This window comes from Bubalus bubalis, chromosome 12, assembly GCF_019923935.1.
Source record: "Bubalus bubalis isolate 160015118507 breed Murrah chromosome 12, NDDB_SH_1, whole genome shotgun sequence".
Taxonomy (NCBI): Eukaryota; Metazoa; Chordata; class Mammalia; order Artiodactyla; family Bovidae; genus Bubalus; species Bubalus bubalis.
In genome coordinates this window covers 18,596,243-18,617,156 of record NC_059168.1, presented here as the reverse complement: position 1 = coordinate 18,617,156, position 20,914 = coordinate 18,596,243, and the positions used below count along the sequence as shown (strand labels likewise).

The 20,914-nt window shown below is 40.8% G+C and overlaps 1 protein-coding gene across 3 annotated transcripts in view; it reads right to left on the bottom strand.

Moving 5' to 3' along the window:
- CRIM1 (cysteine rich transmembrane BMP regulator 1) overlaps positions 1 to 20,914 on the bottom strand; it is a 206,598-nt gene that overhangs the window by 145,170 nt on the left and 40,514 nt on the right. For 2 of the 3 annotated variants that reach the window (XM_006056852.4, XM_006056855.4), the window contains exon 2: positions 19,751 to 19,924. The exons of the other annotated variant lie outside the window; for it this stretch is intronic. In XM_006056852.4, coding sequence (XP_006056914.3) covers positions 19,751 to 19,924 — 174 coding nt within the window. The remainder of the gene's footprint in view (positions 1 to 19,750; positions 19,925 to 20,914) is intronic. 3 annotated transcript variants of the gene reach the window in all.

Sequence of the window (20,914 nt, the reverse complement as noted above, 5' to 3'; positions counted from 1 at the left end):
TTGTTTACCAGAATTCTGAGTTATTCATTGGAATGTTTTAAATAATTCTGTTGGGAGTCATCAGAGTTACTAATGGACATACCATCTAATCATGACCTGTAGCCTCTTGTCTACCCAGAGGGAGACAAGCTTTCTGACTTGTTGCTCTAGAAATGTCAACAAAAGGAAGACAGTTTTCAACGTTATCTCTCATATTTCCTCTGCTGTTCAAAGGCTCAGGTTTGCTAGCGTGTGGGAAGCAGATAGTCAACACAGTGCAACAGCAAAGTTGGGTGTGGTTGTTATGGTGATAAGGAAATGAAAGTGGAAGGAGTTTGAATAATATTTATTTGAAGAGTCTTACCTTTTCCTTTATAAGCTATTCACAAAGTGCATAATATTACACCAATCCTTAAGAGGAATTGTTGGAATGCAGAGCTAGGGTTCAGATTCTATGACTAATTTCTACCATCAAAGGTGAACAAAGTTTTCAGAAAACTCTTAATGAGAGAATATACCACCATTATCAGCATTGTCACATTTATTAACATAAGTAAATATGGACATATGTATATCAGGAAAGATAATTTATTATTATTCTAATTTATTATTGCATTTATTTCCATGGATTAATTATGATGCCACCATGCCTGTACATGTGCTTACCTACATCTAGTTATAGATTTGTACATGCACATGGATGTTATATATATAGATTACACTTTCTGACACAGAAAATACACAAATGCACATGTGATGTTTCTTTTTTTCACAGGCAAACCATATTTCCTATGCACACGAACACACACTATTATAATCCATATGGGATATACTCTCTGGATTAAAGATGTTTGCTTAGTTATTGATGTATCTAAAGGACCCTCAAGGAAAACACTATAAGCCCTGAATTTAGGGAGACACAAAGCCAGGCCAGGAGGCATGCAAGAACGCAAAGATAACATTTTTGGGAGTTCGATGTTGCACTGAGGTGTGACATGACAGCCTAACTGGTCTGAAAAACTCCTAATGAAAACAGAAACAAATCGGCTCTCAATCAGAAAACACTCAGAAGGTTCTACTGCGATTAGCAACCCAAATGCCAAAGGGCACCAGGAACATATAAATGGGATCATACTTTCTTTTTACTGCCACAGAGATAAAATTTCACTTTAAACAACTAATTGCCCCAATGTGGGTCAGACACAATAGAGATGGTTAGATTCGTTCCATGCCTTAGAAAGGAAGGCAGCCAGGTCCTCTAATGCCACAGCAGGACCCCCACGGGACAGGTCACCCTGGCTCTGTATGGTTTCAAGGATACTTAGGGAAGTCACTGTAAACCCACCTTTGCCATGAACTCAAACTGCATCAAAACACTGAAACAAGAATCCTTTCATGGCCACTCTTGCAAAAACACACCCGTGATATTTAACAAAGCTCTACGAAGCAGTTGGATTTTATTTGTGCCCAAACAGCAGAAACAGTAGACAGCAATTTTTTCTATAAAACAGATAAATAAATCAGAATGTATTCTAGACAACTTTGAAAAGTGTCCTTCTATTAAGGGGACAACTGGTCTTACTTATCTTTCTAATTTTCAGGACTTTGACTCTTAACAACAGACCATGGGAACAGATTTTAAAAAGGAAAAAGAAAAAATCCCTTATTTCATTTTTCAAACTGCATAAATGGGCAGGCAGGGGGCGGGGAGGGACTAAGGACGACTTGATAAAATATGATCTCATTTTACTGACATGCAATTTTTATCTATGTCTATAAAACTTGGATTTTATCTACAGACAAATATATGGATATATTCAGAAAAGGGGGTATCAATTTTTAACATTATTAAACTCCTGTATTGTTCTTTTGTTATTACAACAGGAAAAGAAAGGCTACTGATAAGGAGAAGGCACTTTACTTGCTTTTCGGGAAATTAAAAAAAAAAATCCCAGTGACAGAGAATAGAATAATGAAGTGTAGGAAAACCAGGAAGTTGTCAGCCAGAAAGGAAAAACACATTCACAATTTAAAGGAACATTCCAGTCTCTGAAAAAACCACACAAATATTAACTCATCACGTGTTAATTCCTTCCCTCTTCCAACTTTACAGGCACTGCTTATACTGCTACTTCCTCCTGATGCAAAGAACACTTAGCAACAGAGACCGCAAACCAAAAGCAGGAAGTCACCTTATAAAAGGGTGTTTCCCCAGCTTTCGATGTTTCAACAACCAATGTGAATTCACTATCCTTATTTCAGAGACCAGGTACCACCAGAACAAAGGTCTCATAAGTTTCAAAATAAATTATTCAAATGCTCAGAACAGTATCTTAGTGATCAATATGAACGAGGGAATGAGTTAGGTTTTATTTTTATTAGAGTATTTCTTTTTTTTTTTTTTTAAATTTTATTTTATTTTTAAACTTTACATAACTGTATTAGATTTGCCAAATATCAAAATGAAAAAGAAAAAATCAAATACCGACTGCTAGTGCTCTTAAATACCTTTCTTGAGAAAGCTATGCATTTCACAAAAAATGCAGCACCAGCTCTGGAAGTAAACACAGTATGTTTATGCATCACAAAATAGCATGTAAACTGACTGCCTACCACGTACAACTGTGCAGACTGGGAGTGGCCACTCTGCTCTGTGTGCCCATCTTCTTTCTCCCACTAGAGGTGATGCCTTTTCCATGTCCCCTTGAATGCCCTGGTGCAGCTGGGCTGGACCCAGGCCCACGCTCCCCAGGTGTGCAGGACACAGTCAGAAAGGGCCAGGATTAACATCGGGGGTCCTTGAATCCCTTCGATAGGAATTCCACAATTAGAAAGGAAATGTGAATGAATGCTCGATGAAGCAACACTCTAGAGTGTAATCCATCAATAAGAGGTAAGTATTTAAAAAATTAAAACTCCTTTTATTCAAAAAAGTTTTTTTATTGTTGCTGTTTTTTGCCTGGAGGATCTCTTAATCAAGGTACTAGGTAAATATTGCCAAGGCTAGAAAATGGAAAAAGCATACTATCTACCCGAAAATCCTTATCTATATTGATAAAATTCTAAGAACATCTGAAATAATCACTTTTTGATGGAATGCAAATTCCTGCTAAAGTGATTATTCTCCCAAAACTGTTTCTCGAACTTCCCTTTGAACAGATTCTTTTTTTCCATGAGCAGAACTAATGCAAACCACCGAGCCTGCCCGAGTTGTACAAAACCCCAGATTACGGTTTGGGAAAACTGATTACACTAATTAATGAGGTTTTAATGGCGTGAGTTTGGGAATGACAACTCCTGATGGTCCACACCCTCTGCAAAGCTGATGGAGACAGCTGGCCTGGGGCCGGAGGACACAGAAGGGGCAGCTCTAACTCCCTGCAGAGGGAGAGGCCCTGCTCTGGGGAGTAGCCCCCACCCGGCTCCCTTTGTAGAAGCTCGAAGGCCTCCTGGTCTAGGATTCCAGACCCTTCGCTCATGTCAGGAAGAGCCTCTGTGGAGGCCAACAGTTAGATGGACACAGCTGGGCAAAGCAGCAACTCAGCAGCTCAGAGTGATGGAGCACACGCCAAACCCTGGGAATAACAGAGGTCACCTACAGCCAACTCGGAAACCACAAATCCGCAAGGGACTGCTCAGCGCTACCCAGAAGCTAAAACATTAACCTGCTGAAGGCCGGCCTTAGACCAGTGTTTCCTAAGCATCCTTGGTAGGTGGAAATACAAAGTTTTCAGCATGGCCCCCCAAAAACATAATTTCTCTGGCTGAAGGTGTCAGGTTGCTTTTTTGGTCTTTTAACAAGGAATGTGTTTTTTTTTGTTTGTTTGTTTTAACAGTATTACTAAGCATATGGTAATTAATCTTGAAACAAGCATACGGTTGTAATAAAAACTGTTCACCTATAATTCCTGGGACTCCTGTCAACCTGGGAGAAGGTATAGGACAGACAGATGGTTGAGCTAAACACAAGTTGGGACAGAAGAGACGGACTGGAAGTACACACAAAGAGCTAAGACAAAGGAAGGGGGAGGATGTGAATAAATGGAACAGAGCACAACTGGCTACGTACAACTGCACACAGCATCCTTCTGAGCGTCAGATCGAAAAAAAGTTTACACCGTTTATAGTAACCCCAATGCGGTTGAATGAAATGTCCCTCTAAACACACACACACTCCTCTCTTAGCACAAGGATGGAACATTTTTATCATGACTTTTTTTCCCTGCTGGGCACAAGAAATCACAACAACCAGAAGGTCACTGTATAACTTCCAACAGTTAAAATGCAGGTATAAATATTCAGCCAACTGCTCCTCTCCACCTGGGTTTATGCCAAGTTCCCCAAGTTTCCTGTTTTGATTTCCCAGATATTCGAAACTGGCTTCCACCTCTTGGTAGCTGTTTTGGTTTTTCTTCTCCCTCCCCCGCCCCTGTGCCAGTTATCAAGACATCAGAACAACAGCTTGTACCTAAAACATAAAATTATAAAATACTGACTTAGGTGTCAACCTAAATAAAAATACTTATGTAAATAAATAACTGTCTACACTTTCTTTCCCCAGGACACTGCTGGAATTTAAAGTGAAACACATGTATTTAGATTTCAGAATCATTTTACATAAATGAATCCAAAAAAGACAGACATATCACATTATCAACTTGTGATTGCCTTCTTTACAGAGGCAACAGCAGTACAGATTTACAGTTGCTTAAAAGCCTTACTCGGAGAAGGCAATGGCACCCCACTCCAGTACTCTTGCCTGGAAAATCCCATGGACGGAGGAGCCTGGTAGGCTGCAGTCCATGGGGTCGCAAAGAGTCGGACACGACTGAGCAATTTCACTTTCACTTTTCACTTTCATGCATTGGAGAAGGAAATGGCAACCCACTCTAGTGTTCTTGCCTGGAGAATCCCAGGGACGGGGGAGCCTGGTGGGTTGCCATCTATGGGGTCGCACAGAGTCAGACATGAGTGAAGCGACTTAGCAGCAGCAGCAAAAGCCTTACTGCCTTAATTAAACAAGTATCCTTAATGGTACTTGGGCAGCCTCAGCAAAAATCAAAATCAGGGAGACCTTCATGGTAAGGAGGTACCTTATCCACCTGGAAGGTAGGGTTAAATATGTTTATCTGGTCAAGGGGAGGGTTTGTGCTTCCAAACTTGGTAAGCAATGTTAACTAAATTCCTCAAAAATATATTTTTAAGACAATTTAGATGAGCAATATATTCACAAACATAACACTGATTTCAGATAAACCTAGCCTAAGAAACATAGAATCTGTGATGAGTAATTTTAATGAACTAAAAAATGACTAACTTAAAAATTGTGAATTGGTACATTTGAAGGTCTGGAAGAGAGACGGCAGAGTCTTCAAACATAGAAAGCTTGGCTTCAAAATAAGAACCAGAGTTGAAGAGGCTCTCTCTTTTGGTTTTTCTTTTTTTTTTTTGATAGTTCAGTACATATATTTTATTATAAAGGATTATGTAACAGCAGTTTTGAAAGGCCAAGTGCCTCCCCAAGTTCCCTGAACTTCATCAACCTCATAAAATGTACAACAGTCATTCCCATTTAAATTCTCCCTCCAAGAGAATTATCATACTGCTAAGTTGTAAGGAACTTATAAGTTTAATGCTGCTCTATCATAATCTTACAGGGCATGGCAGTTATATTTTGAGAGAACATGTAATTTGACTCTTGTATGTATGAGTCTGTGAGTTAACAGTTACACTGGATCATTTCTACTATGGTCAATACTATATTGTGAAGGATTTTGCAATGATATTTAATACCATGCAGATCAATGCAACTGTATGAAAATCCATAGACATAAGGGCCTAAACATATTTCTAAAGTTTAGCAAAGATTGAACAGGTAAAATTACATACAGGATCATCTCTACTAAAACCAAAACAATCTCCCCAGCATCCACATTTAGGGATTTGCTTGTTCCTCACTATGTGATTCTACACAGGTACCATGAAATGTCTCAGTGGGGTTTTAATCTCTATTAATACTAATTGGAAAAAAGTTTTAAAGTCATATAATATGTTGATATATGGCAAAACCAATACAATATTGTAAAGTTAAAAAAAAAAGTCATATAATGAAACTATTACCATGTATTAATACTTGAAGTAAAGTAATTCATATATAGACTCTGTTTTTAAAAACAAAAAATATTAGAAAGTAAGTCCAGTGATTACTTAAAGACAAGATATTCTCTCACACCAGCACTGCAAATCCAGGGACACAGATTCATATAAACCCTCTATGACTCTGCTACTCAAAAGTGTGGTAAAAACCCAGCAATAACAGCTCCTCCTGAGGGTTGACTGGAAACGCAGATTCCTCTGCCCTGGTCCAGTCCTGGTAAATTAGAATATCTGTGTGACGGTCAAGCTCTCTCAAATTTAAGAAACCTACCTGGGACTTTCCTAGTGGTACAGTGGATAAGAACTGCCTGTCAATGCGGGAGACAAGGGTTTGATCCCGGGTCCGGGAAGATGCCACAAGCCACGGAGCAACGAAGCCTGTCTGCAATTACTGAGCCTCATGCTAGAGCCTAGAGCCTGTGCTCGGCAACAAGAAACGCCACCACACTTAGAAGCCTGCCGCACACCACAACGAGAGTAGCCCCCGCTCTCCACAGTTAGAGAAAGCCCGTGCACAGCAACGGAGACCCGGCACAACCACCACAATAAACCACTTTTTAAAAAAGAAACCTATGCGATTTCCTCTGCATGATACCCAGGGCTTGCCATGGACCTCAAGGACCGTGTGGAAACTCAGGCTGGTGCAGAGTTGGGTGCATATGTTATCTCTTTTTATATTATGGGATGGGCTCAGTCTTCTTGCTGAAGATGAGTGTCTCCATCCAGCACTGTTCCAGTGGGAAGAGGGTCAGGAGGGAACTCCACTGTACTTTCTCAAAAACGGAATGGATATTAATTAACATGCTGAGCTCTGTTGGATCACATTCTCTTGGGATGCCTTTTTGGTGAGCATCTTACTACCCCCACAAAAAAACCCAAGAACTTCTGAGTAAAAAAAAAGTTCTGTGAATAAAAGCAAATGGCATCATAATTCTTTCTAAATACTAATGAAATGTGTGTCTACTGACAAACATTACAGATGGCTTCAAGAGCTAGAATATCTGATTAGGTCACACAGCACAGGTTGTACTGTAAGCTACAGACCAAGAAAAAGATACCAACCAAGAATAACATTTAGCACTTACACTTTACTTGTGTGAAAAAAGTAAGTGCAATGTAGAAAACTAAAAATGGAGTAAGATGCTCACGCAACATTAACATTTCCTTAGGTAGGACTGAAACAGTGAATTTAGGGCACAGAATAATTAATAAAACTTAAGGCTCTGAAACACCCCCTATTTGGATTTTTAAAAACTGAAAGAAAAGTCTATTAATCAGAAGCCATTTGTCTGTATCAGAATTAGTTTAGCTTCAGAGAATATAGACTTACAGTGTAAAAAATCAAACTTCCCTTTGCTTTAAGCAGCAGAAAAAATACAGATACGAAAGCCCACATATTCTTTCTAACCTTTAATTTTTGCCTAAGCATATAAGAACTGATGCTGATGCTCCAATGCTTTGGCCACCTGAGGCAAAGAGCCGACTCACTGGAAAGACCTTGATGCTAGGAAAGACTGAAGGCAAAAGGAGAAGTGGGTGACAGAGGATGAGATGGTTGGATAGCACCATCAACTTAATGGACATGAGTCTGAGCAAACTCCAGGAGATAGAGAAGGACAGGGAAGACTGGCATGCTGCAGTCCATGGGGTCACACAGAGTTGGACATGACTTAGTGGCTGAACAACAACAAAGCATATATATCATGCAATGTAAGTTTTGGAGATAGACAAATACTTAAAAATATCATTTAAGACACCTATAAAACATCTTTTAAAAAAAGTCAAAATCCTATAGTGGATCTAAAATGTGTGTCAATTTATGCATCCTGCATCTTTCAGGCCCTTTAGACAATGGTCCCTCAGTCAAAGGCAAGACAAAGTCAAACTAGTAGCATCTGATGTGCAGTGACCCACAGCACGTGCTAAATATTAATATTTACCTTTTGAATAAACAAAGGAATGAATGTGGGCTTCCCTGGTGCTTCAGACAGTCAAGAATCTGCCTGCAATGCAAGAGACCCAGGTTTGATGCCTGGGTCGGGAAGATCCCCTGGAGACATGAAATGGCAACCCACTCTAGTATTCTTGCCTGGAAAATTGTATGGACAGAGGAGCCAGGTGGGCTACAGTCCAGGAGGTTGCAAAGAGACACGACTGAGCAACTAACATACACAATAATGAATGAAGAATTAAAGCTGCTCTAAAGTGAAAGCAGTAGCCTCAGAGGGCGCCTGTAAAGAACGCTGAGGATGGATTGCTCTGGGCTCAAAGAGTCTACAACTACACTGCCGTCTCTTCATCTTCCTATCCCATTATTTAATCTTAGTGCTCCTACTCTGAATGGCTCTAACCTCAGCTGCGTCGGACCAGCTCTCTCAGACTTAGACACTTTAAAGGCTTCTTCAAATAAGGGTATACAAACAAATGAATTAACCAATCGATTAATTAAAATGATATATTGTTTTATACATTCCACTATCACAGGTGCCAAAGTCTGTGTTCTAGGTTAACTCAGTCAGTTGCCATCAGTGGTCCTGAGGCTTTCTTCCACCAAACAGAGCACTCAAACGCTTCCTGCACCACCATCAATACACAGGTCATTTCATCTCACTTTTGGTGTGTTAACACTGATAGTCTTTTTCTTCCATTATGCATATTACTGTCATATTAATCTTCCTAAAAAGGCTCATACTCCTCCCATTACCTATAAACTCCAAGGTCACTGACAGCACCATGTTCTTTTCCTGGGAGGATGACTCACAAATCCTAATCTCCAGCCCAGATCTCTGAGTTCCAGACTCGTAACTCCCATTTTTCCCTTGATCCTCCATAGATGCTTCCCAGCTGGCTCAGTGGTAAAGAACTCACCTGCCAATTCAGGATATACAAGTTCGATCCCTGGGTCAGGAAGATCCCCTGGAGAAGGAAATGGAAACCCACCCCAGTATTCTTGCCTGGGAAATCCCATGGACAGAGAAGTAAAAGAGTCAGGCACAACCAAGCGACTAAACAACAAAAAACCTCCAATGATAGCTCAAACATCACAATGCAGACTCAGTATCTACCTCATCTTACCTCCCATAAAGCTGCTCTCCTTGTATTCCACGTCCTAGTACACGACACCACTATACAGCCTGACCACTGTGCCCACCCCAAGGATCTAAACATCACCCCTCACTTCCAATTCCGGAAGTCTTTCTCTTCCTCATTCTCCAAAGCCAGCTGCTAAAGCCCATTGACTTGCCACTTTACCCTTCCCATCTGGCCCCCTCTGTCCATTCTCTTTGCTACTCCAAGGCCCTTCTTAAATTCTCCTTTCCCTTCTGTTAAGCTGCTTGACATGTCTCTCTGAGTTGGACTCCATCCCCAATTCCTCCACAATGCCTTCCTGGCTTTACCCCTCCCTACAGCAGATCTTATCTGTCCACCCTGCATAACACAACAATATAAAGTATCTCAAGACAATTTTTTACTATCTTTTCTTTAAAACATCTTACAGAGAAAAAAATAATATAGCCTAAAATTAAAAAACTTTAAACATTACCTCTAAGGGCTTTCAGCTAAAACAAAGGAGGACATTCTTAAGTTCCAAGAGTCTTCCTCCTTTGGCAAAATATTCACTGCGTAGCTCCAAACAGGAATGAGTTTCACAGAACCCATACTAGTCCAGCAAGCCACGTGACACATGATACAGCAGTGCCAAACATGTACATTTAAGAACACATCTTATGGACCCCACACAGATATCCCTCTGGCTAGACTCTGCCTGGTGATAAATCAGTGTGAACTGGGTTGATTTTATTTTTCTCTAGAAGCACCCCACAAGGCTAGACCTCCATGTAGAAAGGGCAGATTTCTCCTCAAGGATGTGTGTCTATCTTTGTAATCCTTAACATACTTACCATGAAGATATACATGTATGAGTGCTACTTAATGACTTAATTACATCAAAAATTATCTAAATGACAAACAGCTCTACTTGGGTGTCAAGTTCAATTTATCTGAAACAAAGCTCCCGAGTTCCACCTTAAATCTGCTCTTGTACCTAGTAAAAAGTACTACAATTTGCTTAAACTCCAAATCTAAGAGTGTTCCTGGACTCCTCTTTCTCTCAGCCCTACATGTAATCCATCAACAAGCCTAGGACCAAATCACCTCCCATCCACGCCTCTTCTCCATCTCCAGCTCTCTCGGGTCTGAGTCCCTGTTATCTCTTATCTGAACTTATCTTACCTGTGGACACTTTCCCATTCTTGCATCTTCCCAGTCTCCCCACAAGTCTTAATTCGCCACCATCATGTTTGAGAACATGTTTCAAATCACATGACACTCTTGTTCACAATCCTTTAGCCACTTTCCTACATACTCATCACAAAATCCTTAGCATCATCTACAAGGCAGCGCATGATCTGGCCCTCACTCCCATTCTCACTCTCTCTCATGACCTTTCAGCCACCCTGACCCTTCTTGCTTTCTCGTGACATTCTTTCAGCACACCAAGCTTGCTCTCACTTGCTGTGTCCTGTGCATGGACTTCTCTCCCCTCAGATCATCACCCGTTTGACTCCTTCTTACAGTTGGATTTCAGGTCAAATGTTCTTCCTTCAAGGAAAACTTCCCTGACACTGACACCCATATCTAAAACAACTTCCTTAATCAGCCCAGTAATTCTCTACCACATCATCCTGGCGATTACTCTTCGTAGCTCTTATCACACTTGTGATACTTTCCTCTCACTTCTGAGTTTGCTGTCACCCCTCCCTTTCTGAATGTGAGCTCCACAGGAGCTGTATCCTCAGCAACTGAACTATGACTAGTATATTTGGCACTCAGTGAATATCCGCTGGATGGAACAATATAGACAAATGTTTTCTAGCGTGGTTGACATCCTTCTCTGAATTGGACATGATTTCATATTCCTGATTACTTCTCAAATTTATTTCAACCACTCTGAATTACAGTATATTTTTTTTGGAAAATAAAAGCTACTTATCCCAATCTGGAGTCATATGCAAGCTTAAAACTCCAACTTATTCACTGTACCATGGAAGTCTTTCATATCAACTTTAGCTTCCAGAGAGGTCCCTCCAGAAAACCTCTGGGGCAGCTGCAGAGGCTGGTACTGCTCTGTTAATGTGGTCCCCTCTTCTGATGGTCTTTGTTAATGTGGCCCCCTCTTCTGATGGTCTATCAGTTTAACTTTTGGGGAGCTCAGTACAGCATACACCAAGACAATAAAAATAGGTAGCATGGCATAAGACTACAAGCTTTGTTAAGATCAAGGTGGGATGACTTGCAGGTCATTCCCTGTCCCTCCTTCCTCAGAGAAATATAGATGATTCTGACAAATCATTTTGTACATAAGGCAAGACTGGCTGTTATCCAGTATGGTATTTCCTCTAAATTTGTGACAAACTTTATGATGTTGTATTTATTAAAATCAGGATCAATGACCTCCCTTTTAAACAAATAAAATACCCAGGAACCTTTCTTTAAAAATACCCTGAATCGTCATTATTCTTCATAAATCTTTACTGACTAAACTGACTTTCATGCATTTTTTAAAAATGTTGTTGCAATTATGCTTAAAATTCAATTCATGTTCAGAATTCACTCACAAAACATAGAAATGAAGACCCATGCTTTTTAGCATGATGCTCTGGCAAGAACACTAGACCTTCTTCCTTATCCCTAAATACATACATACCTTCACACTACAGAATGCCCCAGAGAACGGTGCTTAAAGGAAGGCTTTCATTAACTAGTCACCTTCTCATAAGAAACTGCAAAAACCAAGTCTAAATTTATCAGGTCATGCATCGTCTTAGGACTTAATCTCACTTGGCTCTGCAAAAATCACCCATGCTCTGCACAACCCTCCCTCCTGAATACCTACTGGGCCTTCTAGAACTCAGAATGTCATCACCAACGTCCCTTTTGCTGTCATTCTCCCCTCGAGATGCGCCTTCACCTCTGTGCTCTAGTGAACACCTGTGTCTTCCCTGACTGCACTTTGCCCCCTGAAATCCTCCAAAGTGGGGATGGCTTCACCTTCCACATGCCATAAATCCTGAGGGTGGGGAAGGGGTCTTCTTGGTTTTCGTCACTACTTTCAGACCATTCTTCCTTTTCCCCTTAAAAAAAAAAATACCTTGTTTGCATGAAGCACGTGCAATCAGATGCTGTCCCAGCTCCATGCAAGTGTTGCATTATCCTCTTACAGAACTTCTGCCTCTTGGTCATTCCCTGTTCACTGCTGCTTCCTCCTTCCCAGGAGTGATGGTCTGGCTGGTCACTGTCTAAGCACTCTCCTGCATAACTCAATCTCAGGGCCCTTCGCTGTCTATAGGACTCACTATGAAAAACCCTTACCCTAGTTAAATCCACCTTTCTGCCTCTGCTGCATGCACCCGAGCCAGAGAAAAGCACACAACTGTGCAGGCTGTTCCCTTCAGATCTATGGCCGCTAGCCTCAAGCATGCTGCCAGCACTAGCAGATGACCCTAATACGCTTCCCTACTTAGTTCATCCTCTTCTCTCTGAGTTGTCTATTGTCCATTTCCTCTCCCTCCTCAATTTTTCACACCCTTCTTCCACCTCAACGTTAGCTGACAACCTTGTTTTATAACCTCTGGGAAACAGGAACAATTTTGCTCCTCTCCCTCCTCAATGCCTCTGCTTCTATAATCATCACCATTCACATTATTAGTTTCTCCCTTTTTACTAGATCATTCTTGTCATCAAACATGCTGTGACATTTGCCATATTTTTAAAGATCCCTCTGAGACAACCACTTCACTTGTCGGTTCCAAGTTTTGAGATGTTTTCCCATTGCTGTTACTTGTACCATCATTCTTCTACTATTTCAGGTTAGGAAACCAGAGTCACCTTTGTATATTTTCATCCCTCCCTTACCTATAACCAGATACTTCATGTTCTTCCATCAAAATGATGTGCATCCGTTTGCTCTTCCTTGCTTTTCCCTTGCCATCCCCTAGACCCGTCTCTAGTGGCATTACATCTAAATAATGTGAAGAGCTCTCCTACAAGCCTCAACAGTAGAATCTCTCCCTGCTAATACATTACACAACCCCTGCAACTCCAAACTGCCTAACACGGATTTCTTCATGCTCTGCTTCTCTTGGCTCATAAACCTACAGTGACTTTTGATAACTCCTATCACTGGGCCTGAGTACCCTGCACCATGTGAAAGGCATTTCATCATTTGATCCTGTCCTGACTCCTCATCTTTAGTTCCTATCTACCTACAGACATAAAAACTTGCTCTCCTACATTCATTTCCCAAGTATCTTACACATAAGTCATGCAAATCTCACTTGGACATTTCATTCTTCTGTCCACATCATTCTGCCTGGAATCCATCACCATCCAAATTCTAAATTGTTCAGACTCCAACTCCTCCACAGTACTTTATCATATAATTCCAGGTAACATTTTTTTGGCCCTAAGTTCTTATAGCATTCCAAGTCCTCAATGCTATTAATGATTTAATTATATGCAGTGATATACCATCACTAACTTTTTCATTTGCAATATACTTGAATATAGAGTTTTTTCTTCAACATTGTCTCTCAGGAAAGGAAACCCCACAGTACTGACTTCTTACAAGACCTCAAATATTACAGGGTGCTTTATTTTAAAAAAACAAAGCACAGATCTAAACAGACATTTCTACAAAGAAGACATGCGGATGGCCAAAAAGCACATGAAAAGATGCTCAACATCACTAATTATTAGAAAAACGCAAATCACAACTACAATGAGGTATCACCCTACACCAGTTAGAATGACCATCAGCAAAAAATCTACACACAACAAATGCTGGAGAGTGTGGAGAAAAGGGAGCCCTCCTGCATTAGTGCTGGGATGTAAGTTTGTACAGCTACCATGCAGAACAGTACTGCATGTGTGTGTGCTCAGTCACGTTGGATTCCCTGCGACCCCATGGACTGCAGACCCCCAAGCTTCTCTGTCTATGGGATTTCCCAGGCACAAATACTGGAATGGGTTGCCATTTCCTTCTCCAGGAGATATTCCTGACCCAGGGATCAAATCTGCTTTCCCTGTGTCTCCTGCATTGGCAGGTGGATTCTTTTTTTTTTTTTCTTATTGAAGGATAATTGCTTTACAGAATTTTGCTGTTTTCTATCAAATCTCAATATGGATCAGCCATAGGTATACATATATCCCCCTCCTTTTTGAACCTCCCTCCCAACTCCCTCCCCATCCCACCCCTCTAGGTTGATACAGAGCCCCTGTTTGAGTTTCCTAAGCCATACAGCAAATTCCTGTTGGCTATCTATTTTACACATGGTAATGTAAGTTTCCATGTTCCTCTTTCCATACATCTCACCCTCTCCTCCCCTCTCTCCATGTCCATAAGCCTATTCTCTATGTCTGTTTCTCCAATGCTGCCCTGTAAATAAATTCTTTTTTTTAATATTCTGTTTTTGTGAATTAGAATACGATATTTATCTTTCTCTTTCTGACTCACTTCACTCTGTATAATAGATTCTAGGTTCATCCACCTCATCAGAACTGACTCAAATGGGTTCCTTTTTATGGCTGAATGATATTCCATTGTGTATATGTACCACAACTTCTTTATCCATTTAGTTGTTGATGGACATCTAGGTTGCTTCCATGTTCTAGCTGTTATAAGTAGTGATGCAATGAACAATTGGATACATGTGCTTTTTCAACCTTGGTTTCCTCAGGGTATATGCCTAGGAGTGGGATTGCTGGGTCATATGGTGGTTTTATTCCTAGTTTTTTAAGGAATCTCCATACCATCTTCCATAGTGACTGTGTCAATTTACATCCCCACCAACAGTGCAAGAGTGTTCCCTTTCTTCCACATCCTCTCCAGCATTTATTGCTTGTAGACTTTTTGATGATGGCCATTCTGATCAGTGTGAGCTGATATCTCATGGTGGTTTTGATTTGCATTTCTCTAATAATGAGCGATGTTGATCATCTCTTCATGTGTTTGTTAGCCATCTGTAGGTCTTCTTTGGAGAAATGTCTGTTTAGGTCCTTTTACCACTTTTTGATTAGGTTGTTTGTTTTTCTGGCATTGAGTTATATAAGCTGCTTGTATATTTTGGAAATTAATCCTTTGTCAGTTGTTTCATTTGCTATTATTTTATCCCATTCTGAGGGTTGTCTTTTCACCTTGCTTAAAAGAAAGAGGAAGAGTGAAAAAGTTGGCTTAAAGCTCAACATTCAGGAAACGAAGATCATGGCATCTGGTCCCACCACTTCATGGGAAATAGATGGGGAAACAGTGGAAACAGTGTCAGACTTTATTTTTTTGGGCTCCAAAATCACTGCAGATGGTGACTGCAGCCATGAAATTAAAAGACGCTTACTCCTTGGAAGGAAAGTTATGACCAACCTAGACAGCATGTTCAAAAGCAGAGACATTACTTTGCCAACAAAGGTCTGTCTAGTCAAGGCTATGGTTTTTCCTGTGGTTATGTATGGATGTGAGAGTTGGACTGTGAAGAAGGCTGAGCGCCGAAGAATTGATGCTTTTGAACTGTGGTGTTGGAGAAGACTCTTGAGAGTCCCTTGGACTGCAAGGAGATCCAACCAGTCCATCCTAAAGGAGACCAGTCCTGGGTGTTCATTGGAAGGACTGATGCTGAAGCTGAAACTCCAATACTTTGGCCACCTCACGCGAAGCATTGACTCATTGGAAAAGACCCTGATGCTGGGAGGGATTGGGGACAGGAGGAGAAGGGGACGACAGAGGATGAGATGGCTGGATGGCATCATCAACTTGATGCACCTGAGTCTGAGTGAACTCCAGGAGTTGGTGATGGACAGGGAGGCTTGGCGTGCTGAGATTCATGGGGTAGCAATGAGTCGGACACAACTGAGCGACTGAACTGATAGTTTCCTTTGCTGTGCAAAAGCTTTTAAGTTTAATCAGGTCCCACTTGTTTACTTTTGATTTTATTTCCATTACTCTAGGAGGTGGGTCATAGAGGAACTTGCTTTTATTTATGTCATCGAATGTTCTGCCTATGTTTTCCTCCAAGACTGGCAGGTGGATTCTTTACTACTGAGGCACCTGGGAAGCCATGGAGAACAGTATGGAGGTTCTTTAAAAAACTGAGAACAGAACTACCATATAACTGAGCACTTCCACTTTTGGCCATATACCTGAAGAAAGCCATAATTCAATAATTTGAAAAGATATATGCATCCCAATGTTCACTGCAGTACTACTTTCCAATAGCCAGGACATGGTAGCAACCTAAATGTCTACCAACAGAGGAATGGATGAAGAATATGTGGTACATATACACAACAAAATATTACTCAGCAATAAAAAGAACAAAATAATTTCATTTTTGAGATTGTCAAACTGAGTGAAGACTCAACAAAGAAAGACAAATATAATACCACTTATATATAGAATCTAAAAAAGGGTACAAATGAGCTTACTTACAAAACAGAAGTAGAGTATTTGGATATAGAAAACAAATTTATGATGATCAGGGGATGGGAACTGGGACTGACATATATGCTTACCATACATAAAATAGATAAGTAATAAGAATGTGCTGTATAGCATAGGGAACTCTGCTCAATGCTCTATAATGGACTATCAGGCAAAAGGATTTCAAAAGAAAGATATGTGTACGTATACATATGTATATGTACATATGCACATGTATAACTGATTCACTTTGTTGAACACCTGAAGCTAACACAACATTGTCAACTACACTCCAATAAAAATTAAAACAAAAAAAAACAAAAAAGCCCCACAAGATCCCCTGGAGTAGGAAATGGCAACCCACTCCAGTATTCCTGCCAGGAAAATTCCAGGGACAGAGGAACTTGGAGGGCTACAGTCCACGGGGTCGCAAAGAGTTGAACACGACTGAGCAACTGAGCATGCACACACAATTTGTGGAAGATACATTAACCTTAAATGACCTCTACCAATCCTACTTTTGGATTTTTTATACAGAGGCCAGACAGAATCTGTTAAAAAAAAAAAAAAAGGTGGGGGGGTGAGGCATAAAGAAATTTAATCAGCCACAGTAATTATTCCTGAGGGAATGATCTCAAAATTGGAAGTGCTAGATCTTGTAAACAGCCTTTTCAGAAACACTTTAAAAATCAACGCAGTGAATCGCCACATTGTAAAGATCATAAACACACACCTCACTCATTAAAAATGTGACTGTCCTACTTCTATGTGCAAAGCCACCCTGTTTGGAACAAAACTTGTGATAACGTGGATTCCGAATCAGCTGTATCTCCAACAACTTAGATGGCAATGAGGAAGGTGTGCTCAGAAACAGGTGTTAAATGACACAGAAAACAGCTCCAACAAAGACAATGACAGTGACGGAGATGCATCTGAGATGTGACTAAAACAGTTAAGCAAAATATAAAAAGAGCAAAAGTAATCCTCTAAACTGCTATATGATGTGACTTAAAATATGCATGAATAATTAAATGAATTAAATAGATATTTGACCGTTTCATCTATGTCCCTGAAGATTTATACACTGAAGTTGGCAAAAATACTGAAAAGCAGGCAATAGAGGTGAGGACAGGGGTGGGCAAAGAGCCTCAAGACAAGACAAACGAGCTTGGTAAACTGTTGTCAATGGCATGATATGGTTCAAAAAAGACTTTACGGGCCTGTCAGTCATCCACTGTGTAGAGCTGAAGTTTTCAATTTTCAAACTGAAGGACTAAACTAAATGTTATCTAAGATTCCTGAGGTTCTACAACTTTATTTCTTTTGTTTTCTACTCTATTATTTTAATGATCTGGCAGCACTGGAAAATACAAACAGAAATGCTATTTTTGAGGCTACTATACATTTCTTAATGGGCTTCCCTGGTAGCTCAGCTGCTAAAGAATCCACCTGCAATGCAGGGACCCCGGTTCACTTCCTGGGTTAGGAAGATCCACTGGAGAAGAGATAGGCTACTCACTCCAGTATTCTTGGGCTTCTCTGGTGACTCACACGGTAAAGAATTCCCCTGCAATGCAGGAGACCTGGGTTCGATCCCTGGGATGGGAAGATCTCTCAGAGAAGAGAATGGCTACCCACTCCAGTATTCTGGCCTAGAGAATTTCATGGAGAGAGGAGCTGGGCAGGCTGCAGTCCATGGGGTCACAAAAAGTCGGACACGAATGAGCGACTTTCACATTCATATATGCTTCTTACTCTTTACAACCATTTAATATGTCTTGGAAACAATACAATTCAAAAACTTCAGTCCTGCTCTACTGCTTTTATGAGCTTGATTTCGGACTTGAAAAATCCTCAGTATTTCAAACTATACTACCAGCTTCTCCATCATCGTAGAGATATAAAGTGTATTTTGCAGTAACATGGATAAACCAAGAGACTGTCATACTGATTGAAGTCAGAGAAAGACAAATATCATATGATATTACTTACACGTGAAATTTTAAAAAATGGTTACAAATGAACTTATTGACAAAACAGAAATAGAGTCACAGATGCAGAAAACTCATGGTTATCAAAAGGGGAAAAGGGGGTGATAAACTGGGAGAGTGGGATTGACATATATACACTACCGTATATAAAATAGATAACTAATAAGAACCCACTGTATAGCACGGGGAACTCTATTCAATACTCGAATGAACTATGTGGGAAGCGAATCTAAGAGTGGCTATATGCGTATGTATAACTGATTCACTTTTCTGTAGAACAGAAACTAACACAACGTTGCAAATCAACTAAACGCCAACAAAAGAATCACAGAAAACAAACAAACACACACAAGAATGTCTCATTCAGCCCTCTTTCCCCCCTGAGTGGAACCTGGGGCTCTGAGAGAGTTCCCTGCTGCCGAGGGGCACGGCTGAGTCCGAAGCCCAGGCCTCATCCTCTGTGAATTCCAGCGACAAGCCACGCACCCAGCTCTGGCTATGTCACTCCTGATTACTGCAGTCATGAATCATACCTTCAAGTCCTCCATCCCTCATCTAGGTTTTATGCATGAATGTACAAAAGTTATGGGCCACGTTAGTATAATTTTCTTGTTATTTTAATGTGATTTCTGACTTCATTCCAGAAGGAAAGCACCCAATGACCTGTCCACACCCACGTGGTTTTGCCCCACGGCAAAGCCCACTTCAGCCTCTAACAGTCACTGACAAGGCTCCCACCTCCTCTAAACTGCACGTTCTTGCCAGACTGTATTTCTAATTGGCACTCTCCTCCTGGAGCACCATCCTACAGTAAATCGAGCAGAATGGACATGGTGACAACAGATGCTGATCTCAAACGCCTCGCGTGATATCATCCATTAAGCAGAGGTGACCTAGGCAGGCAGGGGGAAACTACTTTGCCCGTACTGCCCCAGCATCACCATCCTGTGGCTTTTAAGAAACACACACGTGTGCACAGACACACACGCACGTATACACCATCACATCCGCACCTGGTCAACTTTCGGAATCTTGTTTGAGATCAAAACTACTACCCATCTCTGTAAGCTCGTATTTGCCTTTTCCAGCTCAAATACCATCACTGCTCAGAGTTACGTGATGCTAAGGCTTGCGACCGAAAATGAATACTCACCTTCAATCCTCTTTAAAGCTGAAAGGCACATATCCTTCCTTGGAAACTCGAAGGGATTGTTACAGGTTCGAATGGTGTCACACTCACATTTTCCATTGATGAGATTGCAGCCAGAGACAAGGTTTTCATTGCATGGTTCAAACCCAAGCAGTTGGTCATCATCCCAGTTCTCATCTGGAAAACAATTAACAACCACATAATGTTTGCTTGTTAGCTTCATTCAAAGGCCTGTCTGAAAGCAAAAATGTGCGAAGTTGTCAAGATTAACATCCAATTTTGAACCTCAATTCAGGAAAAGCAGTCTGGCTCCAATTTTACAAATGAATGAAACCCAACCTCCTAATAAACGAGAAGACTGAAATATAGCCAGTCGCATCAACATTAGTTAGCTATATCTACAAACATTTCTAATCAAAAACTACTACTCCTCTAATGTGTTATTACAGTAACAATTGAGATTCCTTTAAAGTTTTTCATTTTAAATAAAGATTCCAAGATTTTCCCATGTTCAATAAAACTATAGGAGCTGCATCTGTCAATCTACAAAATTATTCCAAAAAACTCCAGTTTTTTTTTTTTTTTTTTTTTTTACCGCATCTGATAGAGACTAGTTTTGGGTTTAAAATAGTTCTGAAACTTCATACATCAAGGCAGTGCTAATAAATATAAACAGACACCACCCTCTAATGAATTCACTTCAGTTCAGATGCTAAGGTCCATCACTGCCCACAACCAAGGTCAGGAAAAACAACAAACAAAACTAAGGGCTACAGCCTAGTGAGAGGCTGAAGTCGTCAAATTCTGAAGCTGAGACCAAATCAATGTCCGGGTCAAGGAATGGAGTTGACTGTAAGAAATAAAGTGAAAGTATCAGTCACTCAGTCGTGTCCAACTCTTTGTGACCCCGTGGACTGTAGCCCACCCGCCAGGCTCCTCTGTCCATGGGATTCCCCAGACAAGAATACTGGAGTGGGTTGCCATTTCCTTCTCCAGGGGGTCTTCCCAACCCAGGGACTGAAGCCAGGTCTCTCGCATTGCAGGCGGAACCTTTACCAACTGAGCCACCAGTGTGAAAGGCACTCAGTTGTGTCTGACTCTTTGTGACCCCATGGACTACACAATCCATGGAACTCTCCAGGCCAGAACACTGGAGTGGGTAGCCTT